This window comes from Sinocyclocheilus grahami, unplaced genomic scaffold (genome assembly GCF_001515645.1).
Source record: "Sinocyclocheilus grahami isolate Dianchi unplaced genomic scaffold, SAMN03320097.WGS_v1.1 scaffold264.1, whole genome shotgun sequence".
NCBI lineage: Eukaryota > Metazoa > Chordata > Actinopteri > Cypriniformes > Cyprinidae > Sinocyclocheilus > Sinocyclocheilus grahami.
Genome location: NW_015505443.1, coordinates 1415040 through 1427878, shown reverse-complemented (window position 1 = coordinate 1427878; position 12839 = coordinate 1415040). Strand labels below are relative to the sequence as shown.

General features: G+C 35.5%; 1 protein-coding gene across 6 annotated transcripts in view; it reads left to right on the top strand.

The window, feature by feature from the left end:
• arhgap44a (Rho GTPase activating protein 44a) overlaps positions 1-12839 on the top strand; it is an 87017-nt gene that overhangs the window by 54273 nt on the left and 19905 nt on the right. For all 6 annotated transcript variants that reach the window (XM_016290877.1, XM_016290881.1, XM_016290880.1 and 3 more), the window contains exons 5-16: positions 1134-1245; positions 2195-2271; positions 2363-2480; positions 3026-3094; positions 3186-3267; positions 3414-3541; positions 4632-4743; positions 5095-5176; positions 6339-6419; positions 7089-7202; positions 8046-8137; positions 10000-10183. In XM_016290877.1, coding sequence (XP_016146363.1) covers positions 1134-1245; positions 2195-2271; positions 2363-2480; positions 3026-3094; positions 3186-3267; positions 3414-3541; positions 4632-4743; positions 5095-5176; positions 6339-6419; positions 7089-7202; positions 8046-8137; positions 10000-10183 — 1251 coding nt within the window. The remainder of the gene's footprint in view (positions 1-1133; positions 1246-2194; positions 2272-2362; positions 2481-3025; positions 3095-3185; positions 3268-3413; positions 3542-4631; positions 4744-5094; positions 5177-6338; positions 6420-7088; positions 7203-8045; positions 8138-9999; positions 10184-12839) is intronic.

Genomic DNA, 12839 nt, shown 5'->3' with positions numbered 1-12839 from the left:
TAATTTAGTTTGGCTCACGTCCCATTCGTTTACATGGAAAGGGCTGGGTTTATGACTTACCCAGTCATTATCTGGCTCATATTTGCGATTTCAACCATATTCTCAAGACTATTGTTTTCAGTGACTTGAGGAATAAAGGTGAAGTGCACTTATTGATTCATCAGATATTTAATTATCGTTGCGCAGGAAAAATATGCTTACGCTATTACATCCCTCGGGTTGCTACCCTGATAGCACATGTACATCACAGAGACGTCTATGTGACGTCTGCAAGATGTATTTTTTAGAGTGTTTGCTCATCTGCAATACGTCTATAGGATGTTTCCTTTCAGATGTCAAATAGACGTTTAGAAAATGTCTTTAAGATGTTAATGATTTAGAATGCGTGTAAAACTGACATCTTAAAGACGTCTATCAGATGTTTGTACACAGCAGATGCTTTCCAGATGAAGCGAGCTTTAACAGACATCTTGTAGACTTACGTGTGCTATCTGGGTAGCAACCCTAAACACTTTTTACAAAAAGTGAATCAGAAAACAGAGATTATTTTATATATATGTTTTTTTTTCTTGTTATATTGTTTAAAATGAATAGATTGAGGAATATTAAGAAAGTTGAAGTCTAACTTTAAAAAATGAAGGAGGGAGAGGGTAGTGAATGACGTCCTGGGTCACTAAAGACCCGAGGTATGCATTTAAGGGTTAAACTGGTTTGCAATCTGCCAGTAAACCTAGTGAAGCAGAAGAAATATGCTTTTTTCCCCAGCCAGGTGGTGTAATTACTACAGCATACCAGCAGGGGCTAATGGGATCATGGTAACCTGACAAACCTTATTCAGACTTCTTGTGGTCAAAGTTTGGTTTCTAAATGTCTCTTGTCATGCAACCTACATTGGTTTGCATCAAATTTATTTGGATAGTTTCTACCAAGAGACAGATGAAATAGCACCAAAAATATCATAGAATTTGATTAGGCACACAGCCTTTGATGTCAACATCAAAAACTATGGGTAGTTGTTTCTCACACATTCAAGCTCTTGAGTTATTTCATGATATTCACCAAGATGTTTGTGAATTAGGATGCAGCTCTGACTTGGTTGACTGCTTTGGCTAACCTGTGGTCTCCTTCTGTAGCAAGATGCTGAAGCTCTGTGGTGAGTCAGAGGAGAAGTTGGCCCAAGAGCTGCTCGTCTTTGAGTTTCAGATTGAAAGAGATGTTGTGGAGCCTCTGTATGTGCTGGCTGAGGTGAGCATGTTTTTCCTTTCAAAGTTACACTGTAGTATACATATTGTGCCCTTTTGTCATCTGCATGTAACCATGTAAAGCCTGACATATGAAATAATAGTCAGAAAAATCTTTTTTTTGTTGTTTTTTATTGAAAAATGTATTAAACCTTTAGACAAAGTAAAATTCTGTATGTGCTGGCTGAGGTGAGCATGTTTTTCCTTTCAAAGTTACACTGTAGTATACATATTGTGCCCTTTTGTCATCTGCATGTAACCATGTAAAGCCTGACATATGAAATAATAGTCAGAAAAATCTTTTTTTTTTGTTTTTTATTGAAAAATGTATTAAACCTTTAGACAAAGTAAAATCTTTCTAACAGTATTACAGACTACTTACATAAAATGCATATAAATGTCTATTGTCACTGTATATCTCCTAATAATATAATAAGTCTTAGTAACATGATATTTAAATGCTTAGTTTTATTATCAAAGCTCTGTAGTTTTTATTATGGGACAAAAACATATAATGCAATGTAATACAAGGATAATTCAGAGATGTACATACCAATGTTCATCAAATGCCTGATGTATTAAAAAATTGTTTATCTTGAAATATTAAAAATATAAAAGTTATTCTTACATTTACTTTATAAAAAATCTGTCAATATTTCACAGCCAAAAGTCATGTGTACAACAACCTGATGGGGGACATTTTTACTTAAAGGACTTTTATTTGCTAAAAAGTATAAACTATCAATCAGGTGACAGAAGGGATGTAGTAGATTGTGTACAGCAGGTTTTTCAGCAAAGTGTTGATCATGTTCATAATTTAGAGGCCTTAGAAATTTGCATATCAAATATGATACAGTAGACTTTATAGGGTTGGAAGCTAATCCCTAAGTGCTTGCAGTTTTTAATGCATGAAGGTTGTATTGTTTCTCATATGGACACGGTTTGCTGTTTAGGTGGAAATTCCGAACATTCAGAAACAGCGAAAACATTTAGCCAAACTCGTCCTGGACATGGATTCTGCAAGGACACGGTATGGACTACAAGCAATATTACTGTTGATCCCTTGATCTGCATTGCACACATTGTACTCTGACCGTGTCATTGGTCCTCCTGACCTCTAGGTGGCAACAGTCATCCAAGTCTTCAAGTCACCCCAGTAATGTGCAGCAGGGCGGAGCCAAGGGTGATTCCCTGAGAGAGGAAATGGAGGAGACGGCCAATCGGATGGAGATCTGCAGGGTGACGATTCCTCTCACTCTTTCTTCCGTATTTAATTAAAACCTTAAAGGGGTCATATGATGCTTTTTTAAAGATCATTATTTTGTGTATTTGGTGTAACAAAATATGTTGACATGCTTTAATGTTCAAAAAACACATTCTTTTTCAAATACTGTGCATTATTGTAGGTCCTCTTTGCGTGCACGTTTGGGCGGAATTATGCAAATATTTCCACATAGTGAGGTAGATATGTGGGGGCGTTTTAGAACGAGCCGTTTTAGGGGGGTGTGGCAGAGTCTTAACTTTGATAAAGAATATCTCTTTGGTTTTGAGACTTTAGTCTTTGCAACTTCAGGGATCTTATCTATGCACAATCAGCTTGTAACACCCCAAAGAGAAAGGAAAACTTGAAATCGCATCATATGACCCCTTTAACCAAATGCAAAGCAAAACTAACATGTTACTTTTACTTAATAGTCTCCATCTCAAAATGTTTTTGCCTTTTTTTTTTTTATAAATTTGAAATATTTGTGATAACGTAGACCCACATGTCTTCCTCTCTGTAGGACCAGTTATCAGCGGACATGTACAATTTTATGGCCAAAGAAATAGACTATGCAAACTACTTTCAAACGGCAAGTACCTCTGTGCACTTAAGGTGAAGTGTGTAATTTTGGTTGGAATACCTTACAACGTGTGTGTGTCCTCTTATTGGTCTTGCTGTAGCTCATAGAGGTTCAGGCGGAGTATCACAGGAAGTCTTTGGAGATTCTGCAGAGTGTGCTGCCACAGATCAAAGCTCACCAGGGTGAGACTCTCCACTTCCACTTTCATGCCTGAGCGTACAAGTTTGGTTAAGTGGTGGCTTTCAAGTGCTTGTGTGGGTCTGTCAGTAAACTTGTTTCTGTAGCTTTTAGGGACCTGCATTTTAACGTCCATCATTATGTGTTTCAGAGGCCTGGATAGAGAAGCCATCGTATGGAAAGGCCTTAGAGGAACATCTAGCCATCAGTGGCAGGGAGATTGCGTTTCCTATCGAGGCGTGCGTCACCATGCTGCTCGAATGTGGCATGGAGGAAGAGGTGCGAGACTGCTGAGAAATAGCACAACATGCCTTATTTGTACCTGGAAGCGCAGTTTGTTTCTACAAACTGCGGGATGAGTCGAAATTGACAGCATGTCACAGATGCCGTTGATAAACATTATGCTGTAGATAACCTGAAACATTCTGGAAAGATCTCTTTGATTTCACCTTGACAAATTATTAAGTACAATGATAGTATCATTGACCAGGATTTTTATAGTCTCAGCATCATGTGGAGCATCCACAGAACATCACTGATCAAATTCATATTTTTAATATTGTTGAATACTTCCCGTGTTGATTTATTTATTTAAATGCCATTAAATGACTCATTTAATAAAAACTAATCATGATTGGCCACTTTACATGTCATTCATGAAGTCTGTATTAACTACACAAAGTTATTAAATTACCCATCATTCTTTTTTTTTCAGAAATTAAGAACTTGTGGTAAAAATATTATTTATTATTTTTATGTTACATAAATTATAATTGATTATAATACATATTTTATAAGAAATACATTTATCTAATTCAGTTTATATTAATTTAGTTGATCTAATTTAGGTTATGGCTTGATTTTTTAAATATATGAATAATAATTTAGCTAATTAAGAGGATGAGTTGCATCTCTACTTATAATATACACTTTTCTGTAAACAATTGATCTATGGATTTTTTTTACACTTTCAGTATATATATAAAAAATAATGCTTTATTATTATTATTATTATTATTTTAAATAGTACACAAGTGTACTGTTAGTACAATGCATTGATATTAATATACTTACTACATAAAATATACTTTGAAAATTTACTTGAACTTGAACTCAAGTTTAACTGATAAAATTAATTTACCATTATTTATTCATTTTAAATACCTTTTAGTTATCTTGAGGCCCCATTGGAAGTTTGCTGAGACCCCCTAGTGGGCCCCGGCCTCCAGGTTGAGAACCACTGATCTATTGCAAAAAATTAATTAATTAATTAATTAATTAAACCACGAGGGCCAAGGATGTCATTTGGGACAGGGCTTGGGATTTTATGGCCAAAAAGGTCTTAACTTTACTCTTCCTGTCACATTAGGGTTTATTTCGGGTAGCTCCCTCAGCCTCCAAGCTGAAGAAACTTAAAGCATCTCTGGACTGCGGGGTTCTGGATGTGCAGGAGTACTCGGCCGACCCACATGCCATCGCAGGTGATCATCTGCCTCTCACCTCTTAGCTTTTAAAATGTTCACTGATCTATCCGCAGTGTCCTTTTAGTGGATCGCAGCTACAAAGTCTCAGACCCCATGGCAGTTCGCATTAAATTATGTCCCAGGTTAATTTGATCTCATTACACTGGGCCTGAAGCGTGACCTAGTAGCCGCCAGGTAGGGGGGCCACAGCCGACAGGTGGTACACGCTGATTGTGGCCATGACAGCTCATTTGTCAGGCTTCTCCTTAGTATTTCAAGCAGAGAATATCACACCTCCTTTCACACGTGCTGTGCTTCCCTCTTTCACCATGTCCCTGCCTCTTTCACTTCCTCATCTGCTTCCCTCAGGAGCTTTGAAGTCTTATCTTCGTGAACTTCCCGAACCTCTAATGACCTTTGAACTCTATGATGAATGGATTCAAGCCTCAAAGTAAGTATCGATGGTTTACCCCAACACACACTCCATTAGCCAGTACTATTTGCCATTTTCAGATACATGTGAGACATTTGCTCGGGTCCAAAACGTACCCTGATAGCAAACGTACATCACAGAGTTTTCATCTGGAAGATGTATTTTTAGAGCATTTGCTTATCTGCAATATGCCTCCTGTAAGCCTCATGTAAGATTGTTTCCTGTGTTGGGAAAAAAATTTCTTTTATGCCAAAAATCATTTGGATATTAAGTAAAGATCATGTTCCATGAAGATATTTTGTAAATTTCCTAATGTAAATATATTAAAACGTAATTTTTGATTAGTAATATGCATTGCTAAGAACTTTAAAGGTGATTTTCTCAATATTTAGATTGTTTAGATTGCAGATATTCAAATAGTTGTATCTCGGCCAAATATTGTCCTGTCCTAACAATTATATTCCATATATCAATGGAAAGCTTATTTATTCAACTTTCAGTTGATGTATAAATCTCAATTTCAAAAAAATGATCCTTATGACTGGTTTTGTGGTCCAGGGTCACAAATGTAAAATCGATTTTTTTTTTTAAGATGTAAATTGGCTGTTTTTACAACCGATGCTTTGCATATGAAGCTCTCTGTAACTGAAATCTTGGAAATGTACATGTGCTTTGGGTAGTGAGGCGCCTACCTGGATTTAAAGGGATATTTCACTCATAATCGAACGCGTTCAAGGCCCAGAAGCGTAGTAAGGACGTGATTAAAATAGTCCATGTGACATCAGTGGTTCAACCGTCATTTTATGAAGATACAGGAATCATTTTTGTGTGCAAAGAAAACAAAAATAACGACTTTATTCAACAATTTTTTCTCTTCTGTGTATTATAGTGTAAGTGAATGTGTAGGTGTTAGTATTAGCTTACCTTTAGAGTATACTCTCAGTAAACTACTAGTGTAATAGTTTTTATACTCAGTGTATATACTGTAATTGTATGTTAAGTGAACTTAACATTAAATTTACAATTGTAGATTTGTCACTTGTCATCTGTTTCTGTGTGGGTTAATTGCACTGTGGAGAAAAAAAAGGATCAAGTTTAGTTGCACCCATGAACATACAGCAGTATATTCTTATACTGTATACTGTACCATAATGCATCTCTCCCTGTGTCCTTTCTCTAGTATTCAAGATATGGATAAAAGGCTCCAAGCCCTTTTGTGTACATGTGAGAAACTACCAGCAGACAATCTGAACAACTTCAGGTGCGTGGTGCTTGTTATTTACTTATTATTTGTTATTTCTGATGAGGCCTTTGTCTTTGAATGAGTCATGAATGCAAGAGCTCATTAGAAGAGAGGAGTGTCAAATCTCCGTCACATCATGAGCGGTGCAGCAGTTCCTTCACAGACAAGAAGTGGGCATGTTTTTTAAATAAAAAGTTTATTAGTCCTACTGAGAATCTTTTTGAGTTTGGAAATGTCCTTCAGTCTAACCTGTTTAGTGTGACAACTATACAGAAGCTGTCTCTGGCAAAGACAAATTCAGCCTTTAATTTCACCCTGACTGGTTTGGCCAAAGAATAAGAGCCACACAATAAATAATACATAATCAATCCAGGATTAAGTTCAAACAAAGCTTCTGTTTAATAAAATAAAGATGCCTGTGTTCATATTGATTACGCATTTTATTTACAATTCAGCTAACAAATCCTGTGAATATTTAGCACGCCTTTACTTCTAGCCTATATTGCAAGGTTTCTAGATATATGCTGTGGGTCTTGGCTGTTTGACTGCACCTGCCTTCTGTCAGACCTACTGAAATATTGATAATATACAGCGACAGGAATAGCAAATGTCAGAGAGAATGCCAGGGCTAAACCCTTTGGTCAAACTGAGATTGAAACTGAAGTTTTTTCTTTCTTTTCTAAACAGATATTTAATCAAGTTCTTAGCCAAACTCACAGAGCATCAGGATGCTAATAAAATGACGCCGGGTAATATTGCAATAGTTCTCGGACCCAACCTGCTGTGGACACATTCAGAGGGGTGAGTGCATGTCTTCTGTTTGGATTATTTCTTACATTTATGCGGAGAGCAGCAAATTCGCAAAGCAATTTAAAGGGACAGTTCACTGAAAAATGAAAATTCTGTTATTACTTGCAGTACATATGACTTATGAATTTATGACTTTATTATGTTTCTTCTGTGGAGCACAGTGTTGTTAATGTTAACTAAAACACACTGATGAAAATGATTTTCTTAAAGAAATACAATTACAATAAAATATAAATAAATATTAGATTAAAAACGTCAAATTTGAGAAAAATTGAAGTTGAAGTGCTAAAATTGCTAAAACTAAAGTAGAAGCAGATATTGACAAAAAAAAGGAAAAATTAGCAAAGCACATAACACAATTATTTAAGCTAAATGAAATCTAAAAATGTGCAAAAAAAGCTCAATCAAAATAATGAATACCGTAATAATATATGATGATTAATACAAAAATAAGCACTTTTGAAGAATCCATACAAAAACAGTTCATAGTGACCATGTCTGTCAAGCTTCAAGAACGATAAAAACATGCTACAAAAGTAGTTCATATGGCTTTTGCACTATATTTTTAACCTTCATGCGAAGGATTTCTGTCTTCTGACTGACAATCATTTTTTGGGATCCCTACAGATGTGGTCACTGTGAAATATAGTTTTATGGAGAAGAACTGCATGAGGATTGCTTAAAATCTAACCTTTTGTGTTCCACAAAAGAAAGAAAGTCAGTTTTGGATCAACATAAGTTAATGACATTTTTAGGTATACTGCTTCTTGAATGTATCTAGTCGTTTTATATTTTGACGTATATAATTCTCAAATGGGTCATTGATCTTCACAGGAACATGACAGAAATGATGACCACCATGTCGCTGCAAATCGTTGGCATCATTGAGCCGATCATCCAGCATGCTGACTGGTTCTTCCCTGGAGGTTAGATAGAAAGAGTTGTGAAAACATATTCGCACATACACACATGCGTTTTCTCCTGCAAGATTTGGACTGATTTGTCTTTGCTATTCTTAAGGGGGCTTAAGCCTTAAACCAGGCTTAAGTCGCTGGGGTATATTTTGTAGCAATAGCCAAAAATACATTGTATGGGTCAAAAATATAGATTTTTCTTTTATGCCAAAAATCATTTGGATATTAAGTAAAGATCATGTTCCATGAAGATATTTTGTAAATTTCCTAATGTAAATATATTAAAACGTAATTTTTGATTAGTAATATGCATTGCTAAGAACTTTAAAGGTGATTTTCTCAATATTTAGATTGTTTAGATTGCAGATATTCAAATAGTTGTATCTCGGCCAAATATTGTCCTGTCCTAACAATTATATTCCATATATCAATGGAAAGCTTATTTATTCAACTTTCAGTTGATGTATAAATCTCAATTTCAAAAAAATGATCCTTATGACTGGTTTTGTGGTCCAGGGTCACAAATGTAAAATCGATTTTTTTTTTTAAGATGTAAATTGGCTGTTTTTACAACCGATGCTTTGCATATGAAGCTCTCTGTAACTGAAATCTTGGAAATGTACATGTGCTTTGGGTAGTGAGGCGCCTACCTGGATTTAAAGGGATATTTCACTCATAATCGAACGCGTTCAAGGCCCAGAAGCGTAGTAAGGACGTGATTAAAATAGTCCATGTGACATCAGTGGTTCAACCGTCATTTTATGAAGATACAGGAATCATTTTTGTGTGCAAAGAAAACAAAAATAACGACTTTATTCAACAATTTCTTCTCTTCTGTGTATTATAGTGTAAGTGAATGTGTAGGTGTTAGTATTAGCTTACCTTTAGAGTATACTCTCAGTAAACTACTAGTGTAATAGTTTTTATACTCAGTGTATATACTGTAATTGTATGTTAAGTGAACTTAACATTAAATTTACAATTGTAGATTTGTCACTTGTCATCTGTTTCTGTGTGGGTTAATTGCACTGTGGAGAAAAAAAAGGATCAAGTTTAGTTGCACCCATGAACATACAGCAGTATATTCTTATACTGTATACTGTACCATAATGCATCTCTCCCTGTGTCCTTTCTCTAGTATTCAAGATATGGATAAAAGGCTCCAAGCCCTTTTGTGTACATGTGAGAAACTACCAGCAGACAATCTGAACAACTTCAGGTGCGTGGTGCTTGTTATTTACTTATTATTTGTTATTTCTGATGAGGCCTTTGTCTTTGAATGAGTCATGAATGCAAGAGCTCATTAGAAGAGAGGAGTGTCAAATCTCCGTCACATCATGAGCGGTGCAGCAGTTCCTTCACAGACAAGAAGTGGGCATGTTTTTGAAATAAAAAGTTCATTAGTCCTACTGAGAATTTTTTTGAGTTTGGAAATGTCCTTCCTGTCTTCTGACTGACAATCATTTTTTGGGATCCCTACAGATGTGGTCACTGTGAAATATAGTTTTATGGAGAAGAACTGCATGAGGATTGCTTAAAATCTAACCTTTTGTGTTCCACAAAAGAAAGAAAGTCAGTTTTGGATCAACATAAGTTAATGACATTTTTAGGTATACTGCTTCTTGAATGTATCTAGTCGTTTTATATTTTGACGTATATAATTCTCAAATGGGTCATTGATCTTCACAGGAACATGACAGAAATGATGACCACCATGTCACTGCAAATCGTTGGCATCATTGAGCCGATCATCCAGCATGCTGACTGGTTCTTCCCTGGAGGTTAGATAGAAAGAGTTGTGAAAACATATTCGCACATACACACATGCGTTTTCTCCTGCAAGATTTGGACTGATTTGTCTTTGCTATTCTTAGATATTGAGTTCAACCTGACAGGCAGCTATGGCAGCCCAGTTCACACCAACCACAACTCCAACTACAGCTCCATGCCCTCGCCCGATATGGACCAATCAGAGCGCAAGCAGCAGCATGACCAGAGCCGACGCCCACTCAGTGTTGCTACTGACAACATGATGCTGGAATTCTACAAGAAGGATGGGTAGGTTCATGTCTCTGTCAGCCTCCTCCATCTCTCCTCTTTTCCTTTTCCCTCCCACACTCTTCCATTAGCTTCTCATACCATCCTTACTTCTTAAAGGGACAGTTCACCCAAAAATGAAGATTCTGTCACCCTCATGTCGTTCCAAACCTGTATGATTTTTTTCCCCATGAAACAAAAGGTAGATTTTTGAAGAATATCCTGGCTAGTAGGACTAGACAATTAATTGAAATAAAACCAAAATCGCAATATGGCTTAGTGTGGATATCAAATCACAAAGGCTGCAAATTAATAAAATAAATATATGAGCTTTGGGTTTCAGAGTGAAGAGTAGCACTGTGTTTATTTATACACATGCAGCTCATGATCCAGTGTTTTCAGTTTCTTAAAGCAGCTCAGTTCACAGTAAATGTATCTGCTCGTAGTTTGGGTCGCTTAAAACGGGCATTTGGGAAAACAACATGCGTCAACCATCTTCCCAAACTTTTAAAGAGAAGCACTATATGGCAGCAAAAGAGATGCTTTATGGTGTGGCTTTCCTTCGAAAAAAAAAAATGTTGATGGTTTAACGTTTGAAAATTAAGCCATAAATATTAGTTTTGCAATTGTTTACAGCAGTAATGTAAAAGAAAATTATTTTTATATTATTTTTCTTAAAAACTTAAAGCATTTATCTTTTTATACAGAAAAATATTACAATAGTAATGTTTATTTTTATATTTTTATGTAATAATAATACCAATATTATATATGATTATATTTTTAGTAGTAGTATTTTAGAGTTATATTTTTATATGTATATGTACACACATATGTGTGTGTGTTTATATATATATAATTATTTTTTTTATAGTTATGCAGATACATAATTGCAGCAATTTTGGCCAAATTGTGCAACACTTTTAAACAACCGATATGGACCAATCAGAGCGCAAGCAGCAGCATGACCAGAGCCGACGCCCACTCAGTGTTGCTACTGACAACATGATGCTGGAATTCTACAAGAAGGATGGGTAGGTTCATGTCTCTGTCAGCCTCCTCCATCTCTCCTCTTTTCCTTTTCCCTCCCACACTCTTCCATTAGCTTCTCATACCATCCTTACTTCTTAAAGGGACAGTTCACCCAAAAATGAAGATTCTGTCATCATTTACTCACCCTCATGTCGTTCCAAACCTGTATGATTTTTTTCCCCATGAAACAAAAGGTAGATTTTTGAAGAATATCCTGGCTAGTAGGACTAGACAATTAATTGAAATAAAACCAAAATCGCAATATGGCTTAGTGTGGATATCAAATCACAAAGGCTGCAAATTAATAAAATAAATATATGAGCTTTGGGTTTCAGAGTGAAGAGTAGCACTGTGTTTATTTATACACATGCAGCTCATGATCCAGTGTTTTCAGTTTCTTAAAGCAGCTCAGTTCACAGTAAATGTATCTGCTCGTAGTTTGGGTCGCTTAAAACGGGCATTTGGGAAAACAACATGCGTCAACCATCTTCCCAAACTTTTAAAGAGAAGCACTATATGGCAGCAAAAGAGATGCTTTATGGTGTGGCTTTCCTTCGAAAAAAAAAAATGTTGATGGTTTAACGTTTGAAAATTAAGCCATAAATATTAGTTTTGCAATTGTTTACAGCAGTAATGTAAAAGAAAATTATTTTTATATTATTTTTCTTAAAAACTTAAAGCATTTATCTTTTTATACAGAAAAATATTACAATAGTAATGTTTATTTTTATATTTTTATGTAATAATAATACCAATATTATATATGATTATATTTTTAGTAGTAGTATTTTAGAGTTATATTTTTATATGTATATGTACACACATATGTGTGTGTGTTTATATATATATAATTATTTTTTTATATAGTTATGCAGATACATAATTGCAGCAATTTTGGCCAAATTGTGCAACACTTTTAAACAAGCACAGCAAATCTGGAGCTTTAAAAAAATTAAATTTTAATGTGCACATTTATTTAGAACAATGCAATTACATGCAATTACATTTTTTTTTCCAAAATAATGAGGGTGACTACAAGTGTCTTATTACTTCAGAAGACTTGCTCATGAGTGGACCATTTATGGTGCTTTTTTTATCATTTTGGAACTTGTCCTCATCCTTCATCTTAATTATATATTTTATTTATTTATTTTAATTATATATATATATAAATTATAACAGTGGCCAGGATATTAACCTTTAATGTTCCTTGGAAAAAAGAAAGTCACATGCGGTTTGATCAACATGAGAAAATGACAACAGAATTTTCTTTTTCCTGTGAATTATCCTTTTAAATTAAATATCATTGCAGTAACTGCCTATTACTGACAGGGTTCGATAGTGCCGCTTAAAACAATTAGCAGTGGCAGAGGAGACAGCGGCAGATAGCTAATGTGTTCAGCGACTAATTCACTTAGACTGGGACGTCAGTCACTTCGTTATCCAGTAAACTTTCAGTGTCATTTGTTCTCAATTGGAGTTGAGCTCCGGGACAATCTCAGTGACTCCCACAACCTGCCCTCATTTGAATAGAGCTGATCTTGGGCTGATGGGCTGCCACGGTCTCCATGGTAACGCGGATGGAGTGTTGAAGGAGGGCCGCCGCTCGCTTATCATTCTCTGAGGGGGCTATATTTCTGCCACT